Here is a 26,282-nt window from a genome sequence, read left to right on the forward strand (position 1 = left end):
TCCCCCGCGAGGCCTGTCAGGGGCACCTCCTTCGGCCATCTGTCTTGACCCATGGAAGTTGACCCATGGAAGCCCTCAGGGCCAAGGTCCACAGCTGTATCCCCAACGATGCCCCAGATTCCCAGCTTTGAAGGATCGCCTTTCATCTGCCCTAAAGTGTCTGCCAGTTCATTTCAAGGGATGATGGCTAGATCTAGTCTTAGGAAGCAGGGAGAAAAATCACCCTCTCTTCTCCTTCCCTTTCCCTTTCCCTTTCCCTTCCCTGAGCAGGAAAAACTGGGTTAATTGCTAACACACCTCCCTTCTTGCAGTTTGGTGCATGCATTTATCTGGAAGCACCCCACTGAAATTGTGACTGGCTTATTCCCATGTAGCTTTTGGTCACTTGCTTGTTTGAAAGCCCCCAAATGCTTGCAGTTAGTTAATTAGTTAGTTAACTTTGTTTATTTCTGTGGGGAAATCCCCACCAAATGCTTTCAATGATACCCAACACCAAAGTGTCCTCACTCATGTGTGCAAAAGCACTGTCTGCTCTGGGTATTTTCCAGCATTTTTGCAAGCAAATCAACTCCCACCCTTCCTCTTCTCCAGTTTAGCTTCTAAGTTAGCCAACTGGGCATTCAGGGATGTAGAGGACTACTGTCCCCATGATTATAGTCTAAATCAGTGCATCTCAACCTTGGCAACTTTAAGACATGTGGACTTCAGCTCCAAGAATTTGCCAGCCAGCATGCTGGCTGGGGAATTCTGGGAGTTGAAGTCTACATGTCTTAAAGTTGCCACGGTTGAGACGCACTGCTCTAAATCATATAAAAGGGAAAATATGTGGACTGCAATAAACACTGTGGTTCTCCTCCCCTCCCCATCCACGGTGCATCCAATGCACTGTCAATGGCATTAGATAGGAATTCCCTACCCCGGATGGGAACCTACCATTCTCACATTAAGAAGTTTCTCCAGTGTAGCTGAGCAAACTCAAGAATGCTGCATTCCATGTTGGAGAGCGCCAGCTCAAGCCCCTTTGCGCCAAGAACTTCAGTGAGTGCTCCTGATATTCTTCTCCAACCTTTTCTACCATTTCTTCTATGTGCTTTCACATAGTGGCCATTTTATTCAGCCTTCCCCAGCCTATTCTCCCCATCTGTTGGGAGTTTAAATGAGAAGACTGCCTCAACCCCTTGTTGGAAGACTAGGATTTTAAAAGAAAAGTATTTCCTGGTTTTAAACTGTTTCTCAGAAAGAACCCCCAGTGTATTTGTCCAGAGGGAGGACAAGGGGCCTGGTGGCTGAAGCTGTTAGCTTCAAACAGAATTGGGGGATGCGTCGTACAAAAGTTGGTGGGCTCATTCCTGACATCGTAGGAGGAGAATCATGTTGGTCTGCAGTAGCCAAAAATGAGGAGTCTGGCAGAACTTTCTAGTAGAATTGGTTATTTGGAAAAGGTGCCAGGAGACTTCTCATTTTTGTCTCATTCCTGTGTCTGCTTTGAATTGGCCTGCTAGTGCTAATAAAACATGCTAATAAAACATGCACAATGAAGGATGTCTCGATGCAACTTTTCCTCATCTGCCTTGGTGACAGTTGCATGCGGCCAAAACGGCAAGAGGGAGAGATCCAAAGCACTTTTAATGCCTACACACACACACACACAATTGCCAGGCTGGCATCTGGAGTGTGTCAGCTGTAAACACTGTGTGTGCCAGATAAAAAGTGTGAAGCGTCCTGCTTTGAATAGGCTATTTATTCTAGTAGCCAAGGGCAGGTTTATATTCAAGCAACTCAGATGGGAAATAGCAAAGGGTCTTGTGTTGCTGCAAAAATTAGCGGATTTGTTACTGCATGTGTGTTCATGGATCACACTCCATTTAACGACAAATCCCACTTTGTGTTTCTGTGGCCTATGTGGCAAAACAACTCCGCTTTCAGGTTTGAATGGGTTTGAGCCCAATTTCACCATTAAGGTTCCTTTCAGGAATGTAGAACTTTTTTTCCAGCCAGGTGCCTCACTTGGCTTTGGAGCAAGAAGACGGAAGTTTTACTCCAAAAACTAGGCAAGGGCAAAATGAACAGCATCAGAAACAACCTGAAGGTAAGGTGATATTTGTTTAATTTTTACATTTAATACAATCACTCCCCAAAGAGTGAATCATTTTCACATTCAGTCGCTGGAAGAGAAAAGACAGGTCAAAGACAATTTGAGGGGAGGACTCCCTGAGAAAGGTTCCAGATACCCCTACCTTAATAAATGCTGAAAAGTCTTCAAGTTAACGAGATCAACATGATTTCAGGATTTATGCATTCACGAAAAAGCCTTTTGTTCAGGTATCCTACCCCCACGTGAAAGTAGAAATCCCAGGGTTCCTTAGCTGAAAGCCATACCTTGAAGGAGATGGGAACTGGATTTGTGCTTTGGAAGGGAAGCAGTGCTCTGGAAATACATCCCATGGATGCTTCTCACTGGAAAGACAGAAATATTGACCAGCGTTCAGGAAGAGGCCAATGGCCCTTCCCATATGATGCCTTCTAGATGAAGAAGCTGGTTTGCTCACGGGCCTTACCTAAGCTTTGCACCAGCAATTCACCCCATTAGTCCTGTGGATCAGCCACGTTGAACCAGCTGGCTGAAGGAACACTTCCATTCATATTTCCCTGAAATCATCATCTGAACTTTCAGATGATAGGTAGCTTGAGACAAAATAGGTAGCTATCAGAGAAAAGGATCTTTCTGTTGGGTGGACCCATCCATGGAACACCCATGGAAACTCATCTGGTGTCTACGTTGCATTCATTTTCTATACCAGGTGATCATGTCCCCTTTTTAAAAAGATTCTAGTCTGGAGACGCTCTTGGTTTTGATTTCCCTCTGGTTCTGAGATGCTGCTTTTCTAGCTAGGTGTGTTTTATTCCTTATATGCGATTGATTGGATTTGCTTTGTATTGTATTAGGTTGCTTGACTTTTCACGCTGTGTTTTTCACTTATTGGTACCCCATCCCAAGAATTCTGCCCTTGAAGTGGCATCATCACTCCATCAAGGGAAACTATTTTGCTCCTCGCTTGTTGAACAGGGGAGAGGGGTTGGCTTTGTGGTTGGTTTCATCCCTAAAATGAGCAGCATGGAGAAGAGACTGTGGGGATCAGCTCAGCGGCTGCTTCACATCTTCACTGCTCCCAAGTCAACCCTGGTCCTTCAGGTGAGTGAGCAAGCCACTGTTCCACAGCCTATTTTCTGCAATCAGCAACAGTGGGTGAGCAAGTGGGCAGGACAATAGCAGTGACTCTGTTTAGGGAAAGATTGCCCAGAGACATCTCCCTCCCACCCCAAATAAGCAAAACAGCTTGGAACCAGCATCCCTTATTTAAACATGGAGTCCCAGCGATCAGTCCTTCCAGCCTTGACTTATTAGAACAAATACAGCTTCTCCAGTCTCTTTTTTTAAAAAACACCTTTATTTGGTTGTTAAGGGGAACAAGTGAGCCTCAGTATGAGGGTCGAATAAAATGATCATTTTGCTAATAAAAAATGGAATGTGGAAGAAAAAAAAAACCTGGGTCATCTAGACTGTAGGGCTACAATTAGGAGCATCCACAAAGAGAAGGCTCAAAAACTGTTGGCATTGTGGCTGAGAACATTTCAAGGCAACCAGGTGATGAGCAATGAAGGATCTCCAGCTCCATCTTCTCATTCAGCTTTGGGTGAAGTTGGGCCCAGCGTTAGCATTCCTCAGTCTAACTACCTCCTAAGGTTGTTGAGAAGATAAATTCGGTCTAGTGGGAAAAAACCTTGCCTCTTGCTTTCAGTGTGAGATTAAAACCCAATCAGTCAGTTATCTGAAAGAGGTGTCTTGACCGCTGTCAGTGCTGAAAGCAACCAAGTCTCTTGTAACATGAAGAAGCCACACGGCCTTGTCTCATTCCATCTTGGCCACCCAGCAGGCGATTTTTCTCTCCCCGACCTTCTCGTGCAAAGGAAATGCAAGGAAAGTGGTATCATATGTGTTTGACATTCAGTGTTATGCTATAATCCAAACCTTTTGTGTGGGGAGAAGGAGAAGGTATCCTTTGATGGCATCTGAGGACAGATGATTTAAAAAAAAAATTTAAATTACCTCCATTCTGGGGTCATTCAGGGATGGGAAGCCCCCAAACGTCATTAGAAAGGGAACGCTTAGCAAACCCCCAGATGGGCCTGAGTATTTGTGATCTCCAGCCTGTTGCTTTACATTATGTACTTTCCTGTTTACAAGAAAAAAAGGGGATTTACAACAACTTTACAAGAGCACACAGCTGGCTGGTGATTATATAAGGCATTTGGGATGGTTGGTTTCTGTATAAACGTTTGGTGGGCCTGATATTTATCTCTGTTTTTATTTACTGGCGTCATAGGTTACTTCAAAGATGGTTGCAATTCAGAAAAAAAAGGTGTGTGTGTGTGTGTGCGCGCATTTGTGCGTTTGATGGTGGGGAGGAACAAAAGAGTCTACACACACATCCATTCACTTTGTGCAACTTTCTGCCTTCCCCTTCTCTGTCACATCTTCTCAAGCCAGAACTCGAGAAAGGTGTAAAATATGGCTTCCCTATTAAAAGCATCAAGTTACTAGTCCCTTTAAAACTCCAAAACTCTCTATGGACTGAAAGCCACTGAGCTAAATCTCCAGAAAAATCACAGACACTTTACCAGAAGGTAGTTAAAAGTGTGAATCAGTAGTAACGCTTCCTCTTGCAGTGGAAAAAATATAGTTATTGATCAAATGTGTACGCCACTGCAATTAAAAGACTCTCAGTAGGCCCATCAAGTGAAGAACCTTACACTATATGGCTCCCTAAAATGGAAATGATATTTCTTGCCCTTCATATCAAGAGCCAGAGTTAAGAAAACTGTTCTGTTGGCAGCAAAGATAGAGCCTTCTCTGGCAGTCATAAAAATACAATAATAAACTAAATAATAACAGGCATCTGCCCAGAATCAGGCCTCCAGGCATTGGATCTAGTGGCAAAGTTGTTCCTCCCTTTCCTTGACAAGAATCCACCTCCAGCACATTTCCCTCCGTTCTTTCCTGAGTGTCATGTTTGGAAGAAAGACCTGCCAGCCAGAGGTTGCTGAATGGAACCTCCATCTACAAGAGAAGCTACCATTTTATCCCCTACTGGCTGCAAGAAAAAAATATTCTACCTGCAACTTAGGCAAGAGCACAACTGTCTGGCACATCAGTAGGATAAGTGAGCTCAGAAAGAGGAAAAGAATAACCCTAAAGATGAAGAAATATGTGATATGGGGATTGCTGCCCAAGACGAAAAAGAAGGAAACTTGGTTTTAAATTCCCACACGGGATGGCTACAATCCATCTCTGATTAACTTCTACCTCGCAAGGTTGTTGTGAAGATAACATTGAAGCAAGGAACGTCATCCTGAGTTCCTTGAAGCAGCAGCAGGATTTTGACTACAACAAGCCTTCCCTGCGTGCGTTTTATTGGAGTGCTCTTACTGTTCACCTGCCAGCCTGTTTTTACGTTTTGGCATTATTTAGGAAGGCTATGTATTTCCGTGGCTGTTTGTTGACTGCGTTGATAGCAGGTCTTTTGTTACAATGCCGAATGCTACTGGGCGGAATATTTTCATGAATGTTGGCCTGGGAAGACTTTTGCCTTTCAAGGATATGTGGAAACATTTTAAGTAAACCTCCGTTTCACATATCTCTGTTTGTTAAACTGTCGAACCAGCAGTGCCCAGGAACAACTCGTTTAAAAACCTGTTAGACCATTTTTCCAGGCTACTGTTAAAATAAGTTAGGTGGACAGGGCATTCTTTTTGCCCTTTAAATATAGCATAACCCACAGACTGTTTGCAGAACTACATAACCTTTGAGATCCCACTTGGATATCCTGAGTTTTGCCACAGCACAATGTGTGGAAAGGCCCTATGGCTTTTATCATCTTTTCCAGCTGGAGATGAGTTTTTCTATCATAATTTGTGGAAATGAATTAAATGTTTCTGAAGCCACTCATTAAAAAAGTGCCAGTAGAGGCAACCCAAGTTATACCAGCCATGAAATAGAGCCTTTGCATTCAAGATAGCTATTATTGATTTATTCTTTCACCCAGATTTGATCCAGCCAGCCAAATCTTGGCCCATGTGATTTCCAAAAGTAATTACATTGGCAGCTAACAAAGTAATTAATAGGCAGAGTTCCAGCATCTTTCCCCAACCTGACTAGTGTGAGCCCAGCTAAATGTGGTTTGTTTAATAAATCATGCTTAAACAAAGTATGGCTTGTTTCAGTGCAGGAGCTCAGGGAGGGATGGGCCCCACTGGAATAGATAAGCACAGCATTACTTTGACTTCACCGGTGGGCATCTTCCTATTTAGGACCCTAAAACAAAATATGCGCTTGTCTATTTTTGACTCGGTCATTCATTGCATTTAGAATGGAAGTCCTTGGAGGACTCCAGCCTTATTGTTTCTTTGCAAACAGTAAAAAAAAAATAAAAAATTGCATTGAGTTTCTCTGTTGGAACCACAATAAAAACTTCTCTTTCCAAGTGAAACTCAGACCTCTGCTTTAATCCTGATCTCATCAAGCCCAGAGAATTGCAACTAAAAGCACTGTATGTAAAAACTTCTCCCTCTCTATCCCTTTTAATTCATTCTGGGAAGGGGGATCCAGGATTTTAGGTAACCACGGATATTATCTATTTGACTTCTTTGTTCTCTCCCCCCCGCACCATCCCATTAACCCCCCCCCCCCCAAAAGCGCTTGCTTCCTCTTTGCTGAATGAAGGGAACTGAGCTTCCATCAGGTGCCCAGTTACAGAGCGAGGGACCACGTTGGCATCCGTTTCATATCTACCACCTTTGGAATGATTCTTGCCCTGAAACTGAAGTGAACTTGATTTGACGGGAATCCCGAGTGTTTCCATACCCCAACCAGGAGGGAGGGAAGTCCTGGGACCCTGGGCCGTTCCCCATTCCCCCCTCATCCGGCCCACAACCTAGATAAGCAACGTCACCAAACGTATGAGGCCAGCCAATGCGCTCTTCATGGGCCGTTAACAATTCAATGTGCCGGGGGTCTCTGCAGGGGCATGGTCAAAAAAGTCAGCATGGCAGCCACAGCGGCATAATCAAAGGTCCATCAAAACAGGTGGCCTTTCCACCGCCTTCTCATGGCTGCCACGTTGACTTTTTTGACCACGCCCTGCAGACACCTCTTCAATCGGGCTGTGCAAAGGCACCCAACGGGGTGAATCGAGCCAAGCTGCACTAATCCTCGCTAAGCAGGTCGACCTGCCAGCATCTCTCTTTCTCTCCGCTCCCAACCTGCGTTGGTCTGGCCACCCCGGGGAGATCCGCGGAAATCGCGGGCCAGAAAGTGCGGGAGGACTTGGAAGGGCTCCGCGTCCGCCTCTTTCAACTAAGCCGCGATGAGGCCCATCTATTTCCGGACGCCGTCCCTGGGGGTTACACGCGTCTTCTTAGACACGCGATAAAGCCGGCTGCAGCATAAGAGAAACACCCGGGTGTTTTACAGCCCCAGCCAGGGGACAGAGAGGAAACCCCACTCCAGGGCGCTTTCCCGGAATCAAAGCCCTTGAAACGAATGGGATTTCTTCCCGAGGAAAGCGAGAGCGTCCCCGCAACGCAAGCCCGAGCGCGCGGATTCCACTCCGCGCCCTTTCGGTCCCGTTTCTTCCAGTTCTGTGATGCGGATCGACTCTTATTCCTCTCGGGATGAAGACCCCGGAAATTTGGCTGAAGCCGCGGCTGAGCCGCGCGGCAGCGGAAAGGGGAATAGAAAAAGGCTCCGCCTCGGCTCGGTTGGGGACCTGGTGCTCCGAACGACCCCTTGCCTTAGATGTCAATTTGGAGCAGCAAGACCAGTTCGGATTAAAAGCTCCGGGCGGCTTGGTTCGGAGCGGTGAAAGATAAGGGCTGGCGGAAAATGCTCTTTCTTCTAACCTTTCGAGAGAGGAACATTTGGCTGGAAGTCGCTCCGCGTTCCTTCCTTCTTGGAAACGATTAAACAAAAAGCAAAATAGACGTCCAGACCAAACAGGTTAAAGTAATAATCCACATTATTAGAGAAGAAGAAGCGCGTTCGGAAAACGGTTCCCAAGTCTCCGGAACCAGCCTGTGAAACCGGCCACGTTGGAACGAGAGCAGAGTTTAAGAAAACAACGCGCGGAGGCCGCGGGCTTAAGAGATATACGGTACTTTTAGAACCACCAATCAGAAGCCCCCGAGCTCTTGATTGGCCCCTCGGGGATCTTCTTCTCCGTCTCCGGAATCGCTTCGTGGCTGAAAAGAGGGACTGGCTGTTTTCTTTCTTTCTTTCTTTCTTTCTTTCTTTCTTTCTTTCTTTCTCTCCCTCGATACTTTTAACACCTTGACTAAGACGCTGGTTTTCGAGCGCGTCCAAATGGCGTTTCCCTGACTCTCCGTAGCCTGATCTCTGCTCGTTCAGGATCAAAGAATAACGCTGAGGGCATCTCCAGGGAGACATCTGCTCACCCCGCAAGAGTGGGTCGTGTGAAGAAGCCCTAAGTCTTCACTTGCCCTGCTTAAAGGCGAAGGCTTTCCATCAGGTTTGGGCTGGGCTGAGATTTGAATCCCAGCCTCCCAGCTCTTAACTGCTACACCACCTTGCCAATAATATTAAAAAGGGAATTTAGTGGGTTTCATGTACCCACGGTAAGTTGCAGGTGTAACTACTGAAATTCCTCCAGAGGTTCACGTGCAGCCACATTCTTAATGTGGAAGAAAAGGAAAAGAAGTAAACGCGGGAGGAATGCTTGGGTTTCCTCTGTTTAAATTTAAAAAGACACTGAATTAAAATAAATTCAGTTTTTCCCTGGGCCCTGCCTATCTTTGAGAGTGAAGCCTCTCCACGTGCCCTTCAGGTGACTGAAAAAAGGCTGGTGCTCTTGTTGTGATCAATAAACACACGTGTGTGTGTGTGAGAGAGAGAAAGAGATCCCAGCTCAAGATGCTCTTTAAAAGGCCAGAGCTGCAGATAAGGAAACAATATTAGCAGCCAGGATGATTTGCAATATGAATGGCTGACCTTGAAAAGCTAATCTGGGTCAGGGCTGGGTTGGTTTTGGATGGGAGACCACTAGGAAATCCCAGGGCTGCAGCCTCAACCTGAAAGGTTTTTTAAAACAAATAAATAAATAAATAAAGCAAGCAATGAGAAACCATCTTCATACTGCCAAGAAAATTACATGGATGTGAACACCTCAAAGGAGACTTACCTTAAGCATTGTTATTAATGGTGTGTCACGCTTTCATGCTTTTTTTTTAATCCTGCTTTTATTATTTTTATAATAACCCAAGGCAGGGAACATACGTAATACTCCTTCCTCCTTCTCTTTTCTCCACAACAACAACCCTGTGAGGTGAGTTGGGCTAAGAGAGGGACTGGCCCAACGTTGCTAGCCGGCTTTCATGCCCAAGGTGGGACTAGAACTCACAGCCTCCCGGTTTCTAGCCCAGTGCCTTACCACTAGACCGGACTGGCTAGCAGATATTATTACTGTATCTTGTAAACCATCCAGAGATGTTAGAGTGGAAGGCATATACATTTTCTAAATTAATAAATAAACAGAATTGAGGCCTAGTCTATGAATGGGTAACCCACGGACCACAAATAGCGCTTGATGGCATCCTATGTGGTCTACAGGATGTCCTTTACCCCCGTCCTTCTCACTTTGTGCCATTTCCAGCCAACATTTGGGAACACTGCTGCCCTTGAGAGAAGGGTACAGACAAGGCATGTGCGTGTGGGCACAGCTGCACATTTTACATAAGCGCAGGTATCGCCGCCAAGCCGCCATCTGGCGCTGCCTCTCTCTGGTTTAGTCCGACACTCCCTCCAGTGTCTCAGAGTCACTTTCCAATCATTCCCCCATCTGCATTTCACGCCAGCTCACTTTACCAAACCAGATCCCCGGGTGCCAGAGCACAAGGCCGATCGCAGTCAACAAACAAGGTATCAGCAGGGCAAACAAATGTTCCCCAAGAGATTGATACAAACAAACAAAGTTTAAAGCCCAAAGAACCACAAAGGAAGAATGTACAGAAGAAGGTTAGTTAAGCCATTTAAAGACCCAACAGCTGCATTCCCACAACGTGCTGAACTTGGTTAGTTTTAATCTCTGTTTGTTTGCGTGCATAGCTCGGGATATTGTATGAATTGGTTAATTTATGAGTCAGTGTGCTGTGTGAGCCAGGAAGTGGGTTAGACCCATAACTGGCTTAAGCATGATGTGCGTATGCAGCTTTCTTCCTGCTGATCAGAGGTGAGCCGAACACCTTCGGCAAAGAGTTTGGCCTATCGCAAAAGCCAGCAGAGAGGAATGGAGACTGAAGTTCATCTACATAAGCACTGGGAGTTGCTTTTCGGGGGGAATACTTATGCATCATGAGTCATAAAATGATAAAAATGTCCATTCTGCAATTTTCAACACAAGCGAGCTCAAGGCAGGTCACTCATAAAAGGTAGCAAAATAATATTAACTAAATGAGGGCTCATTTAGATATTTGATTTGGGGGTTTGGTGATTGAGTGGCTTGATTTTATAGAAATAATGTGACGAAGGGTTTAACTAATTGTAAGAGATTACATTTGTATACTATGCATTTATATCTGTGAGGGAGAAGGTCGGAAGCCACTTTCCTTCTATATTTTTCTATCTATTTCTGCACTGTTATAGTATTTCTTTTTTCTTTGGGTCTGTATTCTATCTGTTCTGTACTTTACATTTTGTATTTTACTTTGAAAATCAATTTAAAAATTTAAAAAGAGAGATCATTTAGATAGATGAGTTTGATGTGTGACACTCTGATTGACGTGAGCCGGTGCAATATGGGACTGTTTTAAAACCCTGGACATTTCTTTGCAGAACCTGAATAACATGAAATTGGTGTGAGATTATGGTCCTCCCCATCACGGAAATGAACTCCACTGGCCACAGTGGCTTTCTGATCTTTTTACCTAGAGCTTCCAAGATATGGAATGTAAGAGTTATCTGAAAATTCTTTTTTAAAAAAGCAGAATGCCCCGATCACTGTTTGGTATCAATAAACTAATCAAGGCTGGGTCTAATTAGTTCCTGGATGGGAGACCACATGGAAGTCCCAGGCCTGCAGGCTAAACTGGTAAATTGAACAAAATCCCAGAAAAAGGCAATAACAATCCAGGCCTATATTACTGCCAGAAAACCTCTGTGGACATTGCCATGAATGCAACCACTGGACTCAAAAGAGACATTTACTCTGAAGCAATATGTAAGCCGTGAATGAATTGCTCTCTGCCTTGAATTGCGGCATATACCTATTTTAAAAAATCAACTTTCTGTTGTCATGGAAATAGGAAGAAGCCCCTGGAAAGAGATGGGGAGGGTTTAAACCACTTGACCAGGTATCCTTTCCAGATGAAACACAGAAATGGCAGTGAGATAGGATAAAAGGTCCTTGCATTTCTTACCCACCAACTCCTGAGTCCTAAGTATTGGCAGCATTTAGGTATCTCAAGATTCCCTTGCAGGGGTTCAGGGAGGCCAAAATAAACTTTGAACAAAACTGGGTGGAACTGGGGCAACATCATGGCAGCAGCTTACAGAAAGTGAAACTACAAATGCAGCATTGTTCCTCTTGGAAACCCTCTGGCTGAAGCGGCGGGCGAGGGCACCACATTTTCTGCGCCAAGAGAGGCGCTCAGCAGGTCTTGGAAAGAAGGGGGTGGTGGCTGTGGGGTTGGCAAGAAGGTCAGCCCCGTTGAAATCCAGATAAAGCTGCGATCTGGGGGTCCCTTCCCTGAGCATCAAGAAAAGGGCCAGGGCCAGCGCAAGGATGCCACGCAGGTCTTCGGCCCCTAATGAAAAGTCAGAATGATACGGGGAAGAGGACCTGTCCCTCCATAAGGTGACTTTGGTGGATGGGAGCAAGCGAGTCTCTTTTAGATGAGGGATGAGTTTCAGCGTTTCGCTTCTGCTTGAATATAAACTGGTTTAAGTGTCTCTGCCTGTTTTCTAAGTGGAAGCACAATATTAAGCTTAATACCCAGGGAAGCAAATTAGCATGGCCTAAATGTTTTGGACTTTGGTTCCCACAGTCCTTGGCCCCAAATCTTCCCAGCTCGCACCAATGGGAGCTGAAATTCAAAACTTCAGGAAGGCTGCCTGGGTAAATGCTTGGGGGGGGGGCGAGTTAGTTTGCAGAAGATCGGCAAACCTGGTGGTACTTGAAAGAGAAACTGATTTGTGATGGCATCAGCTCTCAAATGCAGACTGGGCTTTGATCAAAGCCATCTTTATGATTTAATGCATATGGAAATGCTGGAAATATAGACAATAGTTAACATGACAGTTTAGGATTTTTTGGCTGATTTTTCCTGACAGATAAAAGTTATGCTCCCCTTCATCCTTCCTTCCTTCCTTCCTTCCTTCCTTGTTTCTTTTTCTTCCTTCCTTCTTTCTTTCTTTCTTTTTCTGAAATACCAGCAACCCCACCCTCCCTACCCCCAAGTGTAAGCATCGGGTTTTTATTTGGTCACAGCCATGGATTTGCTGTTAGCAAAGAAAGGGGTTAATGAAAGAAACATATCCAAAACTGGAAATGGGAGGATGGCTGTCTGGAACCCTCTGCCTTCCTATTAAAACTTGGGTTTAGATTCGAAATTACCCTTCGGGCTTTATTGTCACTGAAATCTAAATTTAGCTGCCTTCCTTCAGGACCCGAAGAGGTGAAACATGGGAAGTAAATGGGTGTGTTTTTTCTCTTTTCTTTTTCCTAGAAGGCAGGGAGAGAAATAGAGGGTTGCTTAAAAAAAAAAAAAGACTGAAGCACGTTAGGCTTATATGGATGAAATCTGTTCTAGGCAGGGATAAAAGTTGGTGGAGATCTCAGGAATTCTTCCTCGGAAATATGTTGCATTGAAATCATTTGGGCTTGCCTCCAAAACACCAAGTTAAATTAGGTTTTATTTTAAAAGGAGTAAAAACCCTAGCATTTCATTTCATTTTGGAACCTGAATTAAACAGAACCGATATGCTGCTGAGCATCTGATAAAATGTACCTTTCATGGGGCAGACTGTGAAAAACCATTTTAAAAAAATAATATTAGTCATCAGTGTGAAGAAATAGAAACAAGTGTAGCCTCAGGTTGCAAACCAACCAACCCTGTCCTCTGGGGATACTTCACAAATCACAAAAGAGCATGGCCAGAAGAATCAGTTAAATCCAAATGGAGCGGTTTTGCCCATTTAAGATTTGCAAGGCAAGACGCAGCTTCATCAATGGCTTGCAGAAGTCTGAAGATGCAGCCCACAGAAATAGATTAATATCCTGCCCCTCTTGCTGGAGAAGACAGGCAAAGACCTCTTTCCAGGATGTTATGATCCGTTCATTTGGAGGGGAAAATCAGTTCGACTGGATTCTGATTTCTCAAGGGAGAACTGGCCAACTCAAGCAGTCAGATCAGAACCTCTGCCGAGCGCTGCAGATGCCTGTACTTTGCAAAAGAGATGGGTCATGGAGTTAAAGCTTGCCTCAAATAGCACACATCTGTCTCCCTAATCCAGAGGTGAGGGACCAGTTGTTCTCCAGCTGTTGGTGAGCTTCACTGCCCAGCGTTCTGCCCTATTGGTCTCTTCAGCTCCACGGCTGGGAATTGGATTATTCCCAGATTATTCCCACCACCTGTTCTGGTCTCTCAGTGCCAAGGCCAAGTCACCTGCTGGGCTCCCGTACAACCAACCATCCTATTAAGCCAGGATATGGTTGATCTGGGCGTAACCTATGGAAGTCGCCGGCTGATCTTGGCTAATCTTGAAGAGCTAAGCATTTCTTGGGAATCTCCCAGGAAATCTGACTGCCGGCTAGGTTGGGAAGTCAGAACCACCACCACCACCCCAGAAGAAGATGGCAAGTTCCCTTCAGTCCTACCATTTAGAAAGCTGCAGGGATGTCTTCCCGAAGCCACCAGGAGTTGAACCTGACTCAAAGGAGATTCAAGACATTCCACAAACACCACCACTTTTTATTTGGGTTTTTGCTAACTCCAGCTTAAGGTTCAGCATGGTGGGTGACCCCAGCTGCCCTGAAGGACAACAGCCAACCTAGACATCTGCTTTATTTCACACATGGGGTGAGTAGAAGTAGAAAATTAAGTCAGCCTCACCAGTTTAGCTTACTGACCCCACCTGAAGATCTGCTGGACATGGGCCACAATCTCCAGTCAGTGTCCTCGCCCTTGATGGGTAAAAGGAAATACAGACCCACAAAGCAAGGACAGAACAACCAGGTGGGATAGGACCCCAGAATCCAGAGGGGTTTCTAAAGGAGAGGCAGTGGCATGCACTGGTTAGTGGTCAATCCACGGTGAACCGTGGAGGCTCCCTGGATGACTTTGAATTAGCTCCTCGCTCACAGAGCAACCTACTCTGCAGAGTCACTGTTGGGTGGTTGGGGAATAAGAGGAAGTGTTATGCATGCCCCCTTGAATTCCTTTATGAAAGGTGGGTTTTTCATCTCATGAATAAAATAAAACAAGTGAACACATGCAATGTGTCCAAAGCATTCCCCCCACAAATCAGCCACGATTGAGCCTTGCCCCCCCACCCGCAACATCCCCAGCGGCCCAAAATTGCCATGCATGGATGCAGCTTTGCTTTACAGCCCATGCCAATGCTTTTCAACATCAAAAGCAAGAGGCATAGTAAAGGTACCAGTGTCCCCACCCCTCCCCATAAGGAGAAGGGGGAAACGAAGTGGAAGGTTTTAAAAAGAAACATTTAGTTTAAATCTGGAGATCAGGGCCAACCTCCCCCCCCCACTAAGCCCATCTTTATGATCGGGGATCCAGCGAATAAACTCGACCAAGCCGGCTACAGCCTCAGGCCAATGCTTTAATTCCATCTGCTCCAAAAACGTTTACAGTATGTTTGTGTTTATATTTAAAATACATGAAATGGAGCCGCTCAGAAATAACCCTCAGAATAGGCAAGGTGGATGGAAAACTGTTTCCCTTCTCCAGCAGCTAAACACTTCTGCAATCCAGAGGCTTATTTGGGGGGAATTAACAGCCAAGTCTGCTACAACCCATCAGGGCTTTATAACAAGCTGCCAGAAACCACGTTTTCTACCTGTGGCTGTTGATGGAGGCTATTCTAGGAGGTTTTGAAGAGGGCCATTATCTCCTCCCCAGGCATTTTAATCACTACTTGCTTACATATTTTCTTATGCAGAAACAGTCCAGTGAAGAGGATCTCAAGACACTTAGATGCTGCCTTACAGATTACATCTTCTTTCAGCAGAAATTTATTCCAAAAAGAAGGTTCTTTGATGGAAGGAAATGCCAAGCAGAAGCAAGATTTTAACTGATTTATTTCAGCTCAATTGGTGATCAGTTTGCCTATGCTGCTAAAAACCACAATTCAGACACTGGGGGCGGGGGTGGAATAAGTTTGTCATCATTTTTAAACTATGCCTTTTGTATGAAGAGCAATATTAAGTGGGCTGTTTAATTTCCTATTATAGTATCAGAAGCAAAATAAGTATTTTTCAATGGAAAAAAATGTCTTTTTTATCTGGATGTTTATCCATTAAAAATTTGTTTTCCTGAGGAATGAAGAACCAAATTCCTCCTAGAGTGGTCCAGTTAACATTCATAGTTTAGACAAAATTGCAATTCTCCATTTAATTACCTACATAGTCTTTGTTGCGGTCATTAACCAGCACAAGGGTCCATTTAATTAAGCCAAGGGCAATTTACTTTTGAGTGGTAGCTCTGTTATCTTAGTGGAGAGATTGTAACTGCAATTCAATGGGCATTTTTACCATAATTAATTAATGAGCTAATGAATTGCACCCCATATCTCAGGGATAACCTGATCCACATCCAGTCTAAAACTTAGAACTGCGTAGAATACAGAAGGCAAGAGAGTGTTTCTTTTTGCTCAAAAATAATATATTAGTGAGAGCCAGTTTGGTGTACCCGCCTTGGGCACAAAGCCAACTGGGTGACCTTGGGCCAGTCACTCTCTCTCAGCCCTAGGAAGCAGGCAATGGCAAACCATTTCTGAAAAACCTGGCCAAGAAAACGGCAGGGACTTGTCCAGGCTGTTTCTGAGAACTGGGCATGATTGAACAGATGGATATATGTATGTATGTATGTATACACATATATATCCATCCATTCAATCGTGTCCAATTCTCAGACACACACACACACACACACAACTGGACAGGTGTGTGTGTGTATTAAAAAAGTCCTGGCACCCATTCCTTGCATACATGCTCAAAAACCCTAAGGATTTCATAGGCTTTTTAGCTGAAAGGGATGTCAGGAAGGGAATCCATACGTCCTTCTAAAATACTGCAGACTGCAAGGAATGTTCTTCCTGTCTCCTCATCCTGGAACTGTGGTGGGTGCATCCTTTCCCAAGGGAAGAAGTCTTATCATGCCCATTAGTCCTGCCGGCAGATGAAGCCTCCCACACCACAGGCATTCCATCCTTGAAGACTGGTTGTGAAGAAAGGGCATCGCGACTAGGAGAGCACTATTTCACTCGGATCTCACTTTGGGCCTTATCAGAGGCCCCGGTTGCCCACCCACCGCACCAGCCCTAAAACAGGACAACTAAGTGATCTTAGGGTTCTCTAAGAGGTGAAGACAGAACATAAACTGGTCAGTTGCCTATCTTGTGCCAAACTAGGTCTTCCCCCCCCCGGGGGGGAGGGGGGGCGAAGGCTTCGCAGCATAGTCACTTGTCTACATTACAAGTTCAGGCTGAAGGAGCCGGAGAAGAGCTTCGATGGTTTCTGTCCCCTCACCGACAGATTTCAGATGTCTTTCTTGCCTGATGCTTTTCTCTACCTCCCGGATGGGTCGGGAAAGGTTGAAGTAAATGGCGGCCCAGCCAGCTGTTGGCTTCCCTGGGGAAGGGGAGGGCGGGCTTCGAACAATTTGGAAAAGGCACTTTTAAAAGAAGCAGGAAAATAAAGAAGGGTGACTGGGAGAGGCCGAGACTGTGATGTATGTTCTTATAGTTTGCAAGCTGCCCAGCGTTGTGCTACATAAAATGGGCGGCTGGAGACATCTTGGAAATGAACAAATGGATGAATGAAGGAACAAAGGAATGAATGAGTGAGCCCTTAAGAAAGTAGGGAACCCCTCGGATTTAGACTAAGCTTACTTCAAAGTAAGAAAGGACAGGGGGGTGGGGGACACCGGAGTTGTGGGGTGAGGTCAGAGCAGCTGCCTAAACAGAGATTTGCCGGGATTAGCCCTGGGCTTAAAGGCAGAATTCACAGAACTATTTGGGGACAGTCATTCACAGCCAAACCTACCTTGCAGGGTTGTTGTTGCTGGGATAAAAACAAGACAGAGCTGCCAGGTCAGTGGCAAGAAGAAGACGGGGACGGGGACGGAGGAAGGGGAGGAGGAGAAGGTTATTCACCATATTGTTCCAGATCTTCAGACTAAAGGCGAGAGCCATCTCGGGGGGAGATGGGCAGTGATAAATTTGATTAATAAATAAATAAAAAGAGGCCCTGAGACTCCCCACGTCTTTCCGGAGGGCAGATGGATCTTTTCTTTCTCTCTTTCTTCCTACCAGAAACCCAAGATCCACCCAGCTCAGCCTGGCTCAACAGGCCGGCGCTGGCTCCGGGCCCCTTCCGGGTGTAAGGATCAGAACGAAACCCGGGGCGCCGAAACAGCCGCCCAGCGCCACCCCGACCTGCCGCCCGGGGGAGCCGAGACTCCCACGCCCGTGGCCGTGGCGAAAGGGGCAAGTTCCCTCTCTGGTTGCGTGGAATTGGGCGCTCCGTTTCCAAGAGAGCAAGTTCGATTCAAAGAGCGGGGTTGAGGGGAGAGGAGAGAGAAAAGACTTCCCCGGAGTCAGGTTTAATTTGGCTGTGGGAGGGGGGGACTTCTTACCGGAAAAAAAAATCTGTTTTAAGAACCGACCCTCGACTGCCCGATTCAGCCGGCAGGATGTGCGGACGGGGCTGCCCGCAAATCGGCAGCATCTGAAGCTAAATCGGTTGCTGACCTGGGATGATTCGGAATATGACACTGGGCGAGTGTCCTTTAACAGAGGAACCCGAGGGACAGCGCTCGAGTGGCCTCGGTCGGACCGTCCGTCCGCCCGTCCGCCCCTTTCCCTTTCTCTCTAGACCGGCGCCTGCTCATTTCTCCCACCCTCTGGCCTCGGAAACCTTGGTTAGCGTTCGCGTTAGTCCCAAAGCAGGACCTGGAGTCGCGAGAAGCGGGAAGAGATCAGCCTCGTTTCTGTTTCCACCAGCTCCGAATTCCAAAACACCAGCAAAATTCACACTTCAGGAAAAGAAGAGTCAAAAGGATAAATAAAACATTTACAGTCTCCAGGCCCATAGACCAAAAATGAGGGAGGGAGGGAGGGAGGGAGGGAGGGAATGACTGACTGATTGATTGATTGATTTTCTCGTCTAACCTCGCCCGGGATTCGGATCGGCTCCGGAATCCGCGTCCTTCCAAACTGAACTGCAGCTCCCCGGCATAGCGGACTATGGACCCTACCGGCTGGGCCTTAGTGGCACTGAAGTGCCCCAGCTGGGACAGGTCTCCTCAGTCCCCCAACTTGGACAGGTCTCCTCAGCCGGGACTCCAGAGCGGAAGACGAGATTTCCGATGCACCCGCTTGGAGCCGAGGCTGGACACCGGCTGCCTGTCCCTTCTCCGCTTGCTCTGACTCGCCCGAGGCCCAGATTCCCTCCGCGGGGAAGCCCGTGATTTCTTCCCTAGTGCTCTGCGGCGTCCCTTCGCCCTTGCTCTGGCGAGATAAAACTTCTTTTACCAAAGGAGCACCGCCATCGGTCTACAAAACCGGCTAAGTCCCTGGAGAGGAAAGTTGGGAAGTTTTAGGCCTGTTTTAGCTGCAGAACGGCAGCCTAGAGGATCCAGCATAAAGATTTCGGAGGGCCCGGCCTCAGCCTAACCTAAAACTCCGACTAGTCCGGTGACCCCGCATCCGGGAGCCGAGCTGCCCCCGCGGGATCTACTCTGAAATGCGCCAAACCAACCCCGCAGTTTTCAAGACCGGGGAGTGGGAATTGGGGCTGGTCAGGAAACTGCAAAAATTCACACAGACATGCGTTTGTTTTTTTTAAGGAGAAATAAACAGCACGGATTTATTATTATTATTATTATTAGTCCAAGAGAATGAATACAACAATTAAGACCACATAAAATAAAAGCGATGTGAGGAAGGGCTCAAAAAAGGACGTTTTTGGTTGAAAACGGGAGCCTATTTTACAAGAAAAATAAAATAAATCGCACCTCTGCTCTCTCCCCACTTTTTTAAAAAAAGTATTTTGGGGGTTCCCCCTCCCCTTTCTTCCTCATATTCCACCTTTCGGACAGGAAGAGGGGCAGGAAATATTCATTAAGGAAGGGAAAAATAAATTATTTATGTAAAAAGGAATAACTTTCAAAAGAAAGGGTTTTTTAATGCGAGTTTGTACACAAAACCAAAGAAATAAGACGAACAGTATAATTCATTTGGCAGCTGGAAATCGCTGGGGGAGGGGGGATTGAGAGAGGAATAATCCAGTGACCTCAACTTTAAATATTATATTAACGGCCCTCCACGGAAGCCTGATTCAAAATCCACACATATTTACAACGCAATAAATGGAATAATCCCCTCGTTAAGGCAAAACCAACCATACCAAGACATATACATTTTATATATATAGCGTATCAATTATTTTCTCCTTTTCAGAATTGTATGAACTGTCCTTATGGAATCAGTGACTTTATATCGCCCCCATCACCAACATATTAATATCGGTTTTGACTCATCTATTATTATTATTATTATTCTTTCTGTTCAAGAAACCCCTACCCCCCCCCCCCACCCGCTTTTCTTTTTCGTTTCTACTTTTGGTTGTTTTACTTTATTTTTCCCTGGAGTAGAAATAACTGGACGGGAAAGATGAGTCGTGAAAAAAAATATATCAAATTTTAGGGTCCGTAAACCTTTATTGACTTTGGACGGGAAAGGGGGGGGCAGATTTGTCTTTTGCCCAAGTCTGCAATCTCTTTTTTATTAAAAACCAGAGTCAATTTTGGTTGCTTTCCCAAATTAATGAAAAGACAGCCCTAATTTCCTTCTAGTCCGCCTGCTGTGTTCGGGGAAAGGCCCCCTTCCTGGGTCTCTGTCACTCTGTCTGTCTGTCTGTCTGCTTAACCCGGACCAGGTCAGTATTTGGCGCAGTCGTAGGAATAAGGGGCGGAGTGGCGGTAAATGGAGGGCGGAGCCCGGTAGGAGAGCTCGCAGGTGGAGTTGGGGCTCACCTGTTGCTCGCTCAGCGCCGTCGAGGTCTCTAGCCCCAGCCGGTGAGTGTTGAACATCTCCCGGACGTTGGGGAAACTCTGCTGCTGGGCGCCGAAGGCTTGGCTGGGGAGCGGCTGGTTGATCTCCGACGCGTGGTTGAGGTACCAGGAGGCGGCGGCCGCAGCGGCCGCGGCGGCGGCCTGCCCCGGGGCTTGGTGATGGGGGAGCGGGTGGTGGTGGTGGTGATGGTGGTGCGCGGGCTGGTGGTGGTGGTGGGCGCTGGGAGGCAGGGAACCCTCCTGCTGCTGCTGCTGCTGCCCCCCCTGCGCCAAGTTCAGGCCGGCCAGGGGCGAGGGGGCGCCATTGGCCACTGGCGGCTGCGGCGGCGGTGGCTCGGAGAGCGAAGCGGCGGCCTCTTCCAGCGCGCCGGCGCCACAGAGGTGCGCGTTGCGCTCCCCCGTGTAGAGGCTCATGGCGCGCATGCTGCACTGGTAGCTGCCCCCGGCCTCGCCCAGGCCCCCCTGGCTACAGGCCTGGCTGTAGATGGACGAGGCGGGCGCCTGCCCGTAGCCCAGGGGCAGAGAGGCGCTCATGCCCGGCGGCGTCCTGCCGACGGGGCTCAGCTCGGCGCCCGGGGAAGTCCGCAGGGTCATGATGTTCTCCACGCTGAAGCCGGGCAGCCCGTTGGCGCCGGCGCCCGGGTGGTGGTGCGGGTGCGGGTGGGGCTCGCCAGGCAGCGAGCCCTCGGTGGAGAGGGACGGGGTGGAGGCCACGCTGCGTGGGCTGTCCTGCAGGGCGCTGCCGCTCTCCGGGCTGAGCGTCTCCACCTTGGTGATGACGGGCAGCTCTGGCGAGGAGGCCTCGCTCTTGATGACCACCTTCTTCTCCGACGGGGCGACGGCCGGGGCCGGGACGGGCGCCGAGGCCTGGGGCGGCTCCTTGGCCAGTTCGGCGGCGGCGGCCTTGGCCGGTTCCTTTAGGTGCTTCTCCCGCAGGGCCTCGTCCTTCTCCTTGGAGACGTCCTTCTTCTTGAAGCGCCTCCGGCGGCGCAGGAACGAGCCGTTCTCGAACATGTTGTAGGAGTCCGGATCCAGCGTCCAGTAGCTGCCCTTGCCTGGCTTCTTGTCGTCCCGGGGCACCTTGACGAAGCACTCGTTGAGCGAGAGGTTGTGGCGGATGCTGTTCTGCCAGCCCTGCTTGTTCTCCCGGTAGAAGGGGAAGCGCTCCATGATGAACTGGTAGATGCCGTTGAGCGTGATCTTCTTCTCGGGAGCGTTCTGGATGGCCATGGTGATCAGCGCGATGTAGCTGTAGGGCGGCTTAACCAGGTCCTTCGGGGCCTGGACGGGTTGGTGCCCCGGGTAGGGCCCGTAGGAGCGTCCCAGGCCGGCCGCGTACTGCTCCGGATGGCTGGCGTAGACCCCCAGGGAGCCGGCCATGCCACCGTAGGTCCCCGCCGTCCGATAGTAATTCTGCTCGCTCAAATAGGGCACCACTCCCAAAGCGTTGGGATCCGAGACGGAGTAGCGAGCCTGCATGGCTGGACCGGCTCCCGGAGAGCGAGGACGCCTCCCGCCGCCCCCCAACAAGTAAGATCGTAGAGAGGGAGCCGGCGGGGGGCCGCGCAGGAAAGGCGCCCCTCTGCCAACGGGGCGCCCTGCTCCGGAGAGCCCCTAGAGTTTCCAGGCTCCTCCACCGAAGGATCTCCTCCGCCGGCGCGTTCGCTCTTTTTTAAAAGGCCCGAGCTGAGCCCGCCTGCTTCATATTTATATATTTTGCAAAATGGTCGGAAAGCTCCAATCTCTGCTCCTCACTCGCTCTCCTCCCCCCTCCCCCCGTCGTAAAAATACAGGAGGAGGGAGAACGCTGCTGGAAGAAAATAAAGGAGGGGGGAAGAAACCCCTGCAGGTCCGAAATATCTAATCTGCTTGCGCTGCCTCAGAGGACAAAAAAAAAAATCTTGCCGGGGGGGAAAAAATAATAACAGACCAAGAATGAGGATGAAGGCAGTGCGCTTGCTTGTTCGCTCCCCAACGCTTTGACGCGGCAGTCCCCGTTCCTTCCGGGCGAAAGTGAAGTGCCGGCGGCGTGTAAACAAAAACAAGCGCACCGAATCAAAATAAACGGGCGTGCGCACCACTCCGGAGCCTCGGCAGCGCCCCGCGCGAAGCGAACTCCCCCATCAAGGGCCGGGGGAAACTTTCTAAAGTTCTCTTGGCGAAGGCCAGTTTTGACTCCTCGCTGGCCCCTCCCTCCGCTGCCGTCCAATGGCAGCAGGCTCGGGGTCTGGCTCGGCCAATGGGCGAGGTGGAGGAAGGCGCCGTGAGGACACCGGGATTCCGGGGAGCACCCCGGGGCTGGGCGCTGCGCTGGGGAGGCCTCCCCGGGTCCTTCGAAGCTCTTGCGGGACAGGAGGAGGACAGGGGAGAAGGTTGCGCTGGCGGAGTCCTCCTGGTGGTAGTGGTGGTGATGTTAATTACCCCTCTGTGCCCTAAAGCGTCACCGTCGTTATTAAATCATCATCACCATCATTATCATTAACAATCATAACAACCTTCCTGGCCATGGAGGGAATCTGAACCGCTAAATGCCAGGAGAGGAGAACATCTCCGGAGTCTCTTCTGCGTCGGACATCCCATTTCTGGTAGCGCATAACTTCTCTTAAAGATGGGATCAAAGAAAAGAAAACGCCCTTTTTCAGCAGGTTCGGCTCCCAGGCCCGCCTGCCGGTTTTGCGTGAGGACACCGCCAATCCTCCGCCAGCCCGCCGCCCCAGTTTCTGAAACGTGCGGGAGGGACCGCGCGGAGAGGTCTCCCGTCGGGCCGCCGCCGCCGCGCTGCAGGGATCCGCTTTGCCAGGAGCCCAGTGAGGTGAAGGAAGATTCTGGGAAGCCGCGTTAGCACTTCTCTCCTAAACTCAATTAACACCTCCATCCTAAATACCTGGAATTAAGGGGGCGGGGGGGACTCAGGAGGAGGAGGGAGGGGAAGGTGTTTCCCGCAGAGGATCCCGCTTGGAATGAAATGCGCTGATTTCTTACAAGTAAGGAAGCGTGCTTAAGATAACGGGTTGAACTTAATTTTATAAAGTTGGCCTGTATCTCCTAATCGCCCTTTCCCCACCTTCCTCCCCCTCTCCCCGCCCCTGATCATTCCATTAAAGACACTCAGGACCGGATAATTAACTCAGTGTGGTTTTTTCCTGTCTTTTTCGGGCTGGCAAGATCGCCGTTCGTTTGGGTAGCAAACGCGGGAATCGGAGGTAGAGAAAAATGACCTCTAAAAGTGTTTTACCACCATCAACACCACTTCCCAGTCCTTTTTTAAAAGAGGGAGAACAGGGGAGAAATTGCACCAGAAGTTTTGGAAGGGACCCTATTTCAAACTTTCCCAATATGTTTGCCACCGGTTTTGTTTGCAAACGTTTCCATCCAGCTCTTTCAGGAACGAGCTTGGGCAGGGTTGTGGGACTGCTCCGCGGTGCGTTCCTGGAGTAGGTAGACATGGAAGTAATTGCCTCTGTGGTCGTGTGGACTTTCTCCCACGGATTATGCCCAATTGCGCCTAAGCTCAAACTTTTCAAAGGAAGAAAAGATTAAACGGTTGGGGCAAAGGGTGGGGACCACCTCCCGATGATTTTCTGCTGGTCTTTCCGATTTTCTCTTTCGGAAGAAGTGGTTTTTATCCATTGACTTCAAGCTAGTATGCTTCCTAAAATGAAAACAAATTTAAAACTGTCTATGCCTTTTTAAATGTATTTATTTATAACAAAAGGAACATTTTTACTCTGGAGTTCCAAGAATCGTTTATATTTGGGGAAACGAAGCCGGGAAACGACAGTGCTTCAGTGTGAAAATTATAAAGAAAAAAAATCAGCTTTGGAAGAAACGCATCGGAAAAGCTGACTTCTTTTGAGAAAGAACTCAGAGCAATATTTGCCTTTTCAAATGCAGGGAACTGAGGGCCAATTATTTAATAACTAGGTATAAATGGAAGCTTGAAATCCTTCAAAAAAATAAAATAACTCTTTTTCGATTTTTCTCACTTGATTTTTTTTCCTGGGGGCAGGAAGGTGTCCTGTGAAAAGACAGAGCAGAGATGAAAAAAGCTTAAGAAATTAGTAATGTTAAATTAAGTCAAGAAAACGTCACGTTTGAAATATTCTTAAATGCTCTCCTATTTTTGTTCTGCTCTACTTAATAACGATGAGGATTAATCCAACTTTCCGATGTCTGATTAGATATTGGCCGAAAATATGAATGAAATAATTGGGAATTGAACTAGATGGAAGGACAGGCAGAAATGGGGAGAAAGGCTCTAATTAGGCATTAATCATTATCATAATCGTGTACTGTAAAAATCTTACAGAATTTTCGAAGGAAAAAGTAAATTTTTCTTCTCTTTGAGAATAAATTGCCTTGCTCTCTATACCTAGATTCCTGACGGTCAATTTTTTGAGAAGGACGTTTGTATTAAATTACCCAAAGTAAGAGAGATTGATTGCTTTCCCTTAAATTAAATCACCACAAAAACCGTGGTCCTTTTAAATAAAATTCCTACAAACTCATGTATTCATATAATTATTGATCCTGAAATGGCACCATCTGTCCTGTAAATCAGGGATAATATGGACCGTTAACCGCGAGAATAGTTTTGTAAAGTCTAGACGCGAACCTCCCGCTTCTTCGGGGTTCAAAACCTGCTTCATTGGTCAATGACATTTAGCAGCTTTGCACATATCGCTTCCTTTCCATTCCCTTCGCTGTGAAATTGTTTCAAGAATGCAAAGTCCTCAGGGGCTGTGGGCAAGGGTGGTCGTATTGCTTGCTCGCAAAGCCAGTGGAACGAAGCGGAGCCGCAGCGATTTTTTTAAGCAGCGACCACTCCCTGGACTTTGTCGCCCTCTAGAAGTCAAAAGAATGAATTGAAACCAGCCCTGGAAAGAAATTTCCGTCTCTTGGAAGACAGTGACACCTTGTGTACGAACTGTGATAGTACACACAGACACACACACACAGCCAGGTTAGATAAAATAGCCACCGCGGCGTGTCGGCGTCTGCACGGAGCAAAACTTCCAACCCGCGTTAAGAATTTCACAGGACGAAAATTCCAAAATGTCACAAAAGGGTGCTGGGGCCTTCCAGAACAATTAGCCAGGCAGGGTGTTACGAGGAGAGGAGAGGGAGGACTGAATAATTCGTCGTCCCCCCCCCCCCGCAAAAAGAAAAAAAGAAAAATAAATCAGGCGTTACTTTGAAGGGGGGAAAATCCCCTATCACGGCGTGTCCTCGACTTCCTGGTTGGGCTATATTCCCGAATTTCAGACAGCATGGCTATTACTCCATGAGGACTAGAAGCTCAAGGAATGGAGTAAATCCCAGTAATCGAATTTCCGGAGGCTACTATTGCGGAGGGGACCGCGTTGACTTGAACGGGCTTCCGTCAGAGCACAGGGTCTCGCCGAGAAAAACGGCGGCGCTGCTCTCCCCAGCCGCGAGGGGAGAATCTCTTGACCAAGCTGAACCTCCTCACTGCTCTTCAGCCGTTTTGAGGCAGCCGCCAAAATTTGGCCGGGCTTGTCCGTCGCAGCTGCCCCTCGGCGTCCTTCTGCTTTCGACCTCAGGGAGAGGACCCGGTCGCCTGCCTTTCTGCCGGCCTCCTGTCCGAGCAAATCTGAGGTAGGTTCGCAAGGAAGGTCCAGCGCGCGGCTCGGTTTCGCCTCCCCTTGGAGGATTCGTTCTTCCTGCGGTGCGGAGGGGTCCTCAGCCGCGTGAGTCGTGGTCTTTTTGCCAGGGGACCACAGCAAGTGCAGGGCCAGCCTGCTGCAACCCGCACCCCACCCGCCAAACCGCCTTGGGGTCCCAGTCTTGCTTCGGAAGGAACTGCCTCTTTAACCCCGCTGTGCCTTTTTGAACCGACAAGCCCAACCCTGCCCCCGGCCAATCGCCCCGAAACTCCA

General features: G+C 48.0%; 1 protein-coding gene across 1 annotated transcript; it reads right to left on the reverse strand.

Annotated features, from left to right (window-relative positions):
• Positions 1-19,910: 19,910 nt before the first annotated feature.
• Positions 19,911-22,576, reverse strand: FOXC2 (forkhead box C2). Its single transcript, XM_063312912.1, is given in 3 exon segments — positions 19,911-20,514; positions 20,516-20,568; positions 20,571-22,576. Coding segments are annotated over 3 exon segments (1,611 nt in total). The 5' UTR covers positions 21,862-22,576; the 3' UTR covers positions 19,911-20,247.
• Positions 22,577-26,282: the final 3,706 nt, after the last annotated feature.

Source organism: Candoia aspera, chromosome 11, assembly GCF_035149785.1.
Source record: "Candoia aspera isolate rCanAsp1 chromosome 11, rCanAsp1.hap2, whole genome shotgun sequence".
NCBI classification, from domain to species: Eukaryota; Metazoa; Chordata; class Lepidosauria; order Squamata; family Boidae; genus Candoia; species Candoia aspera.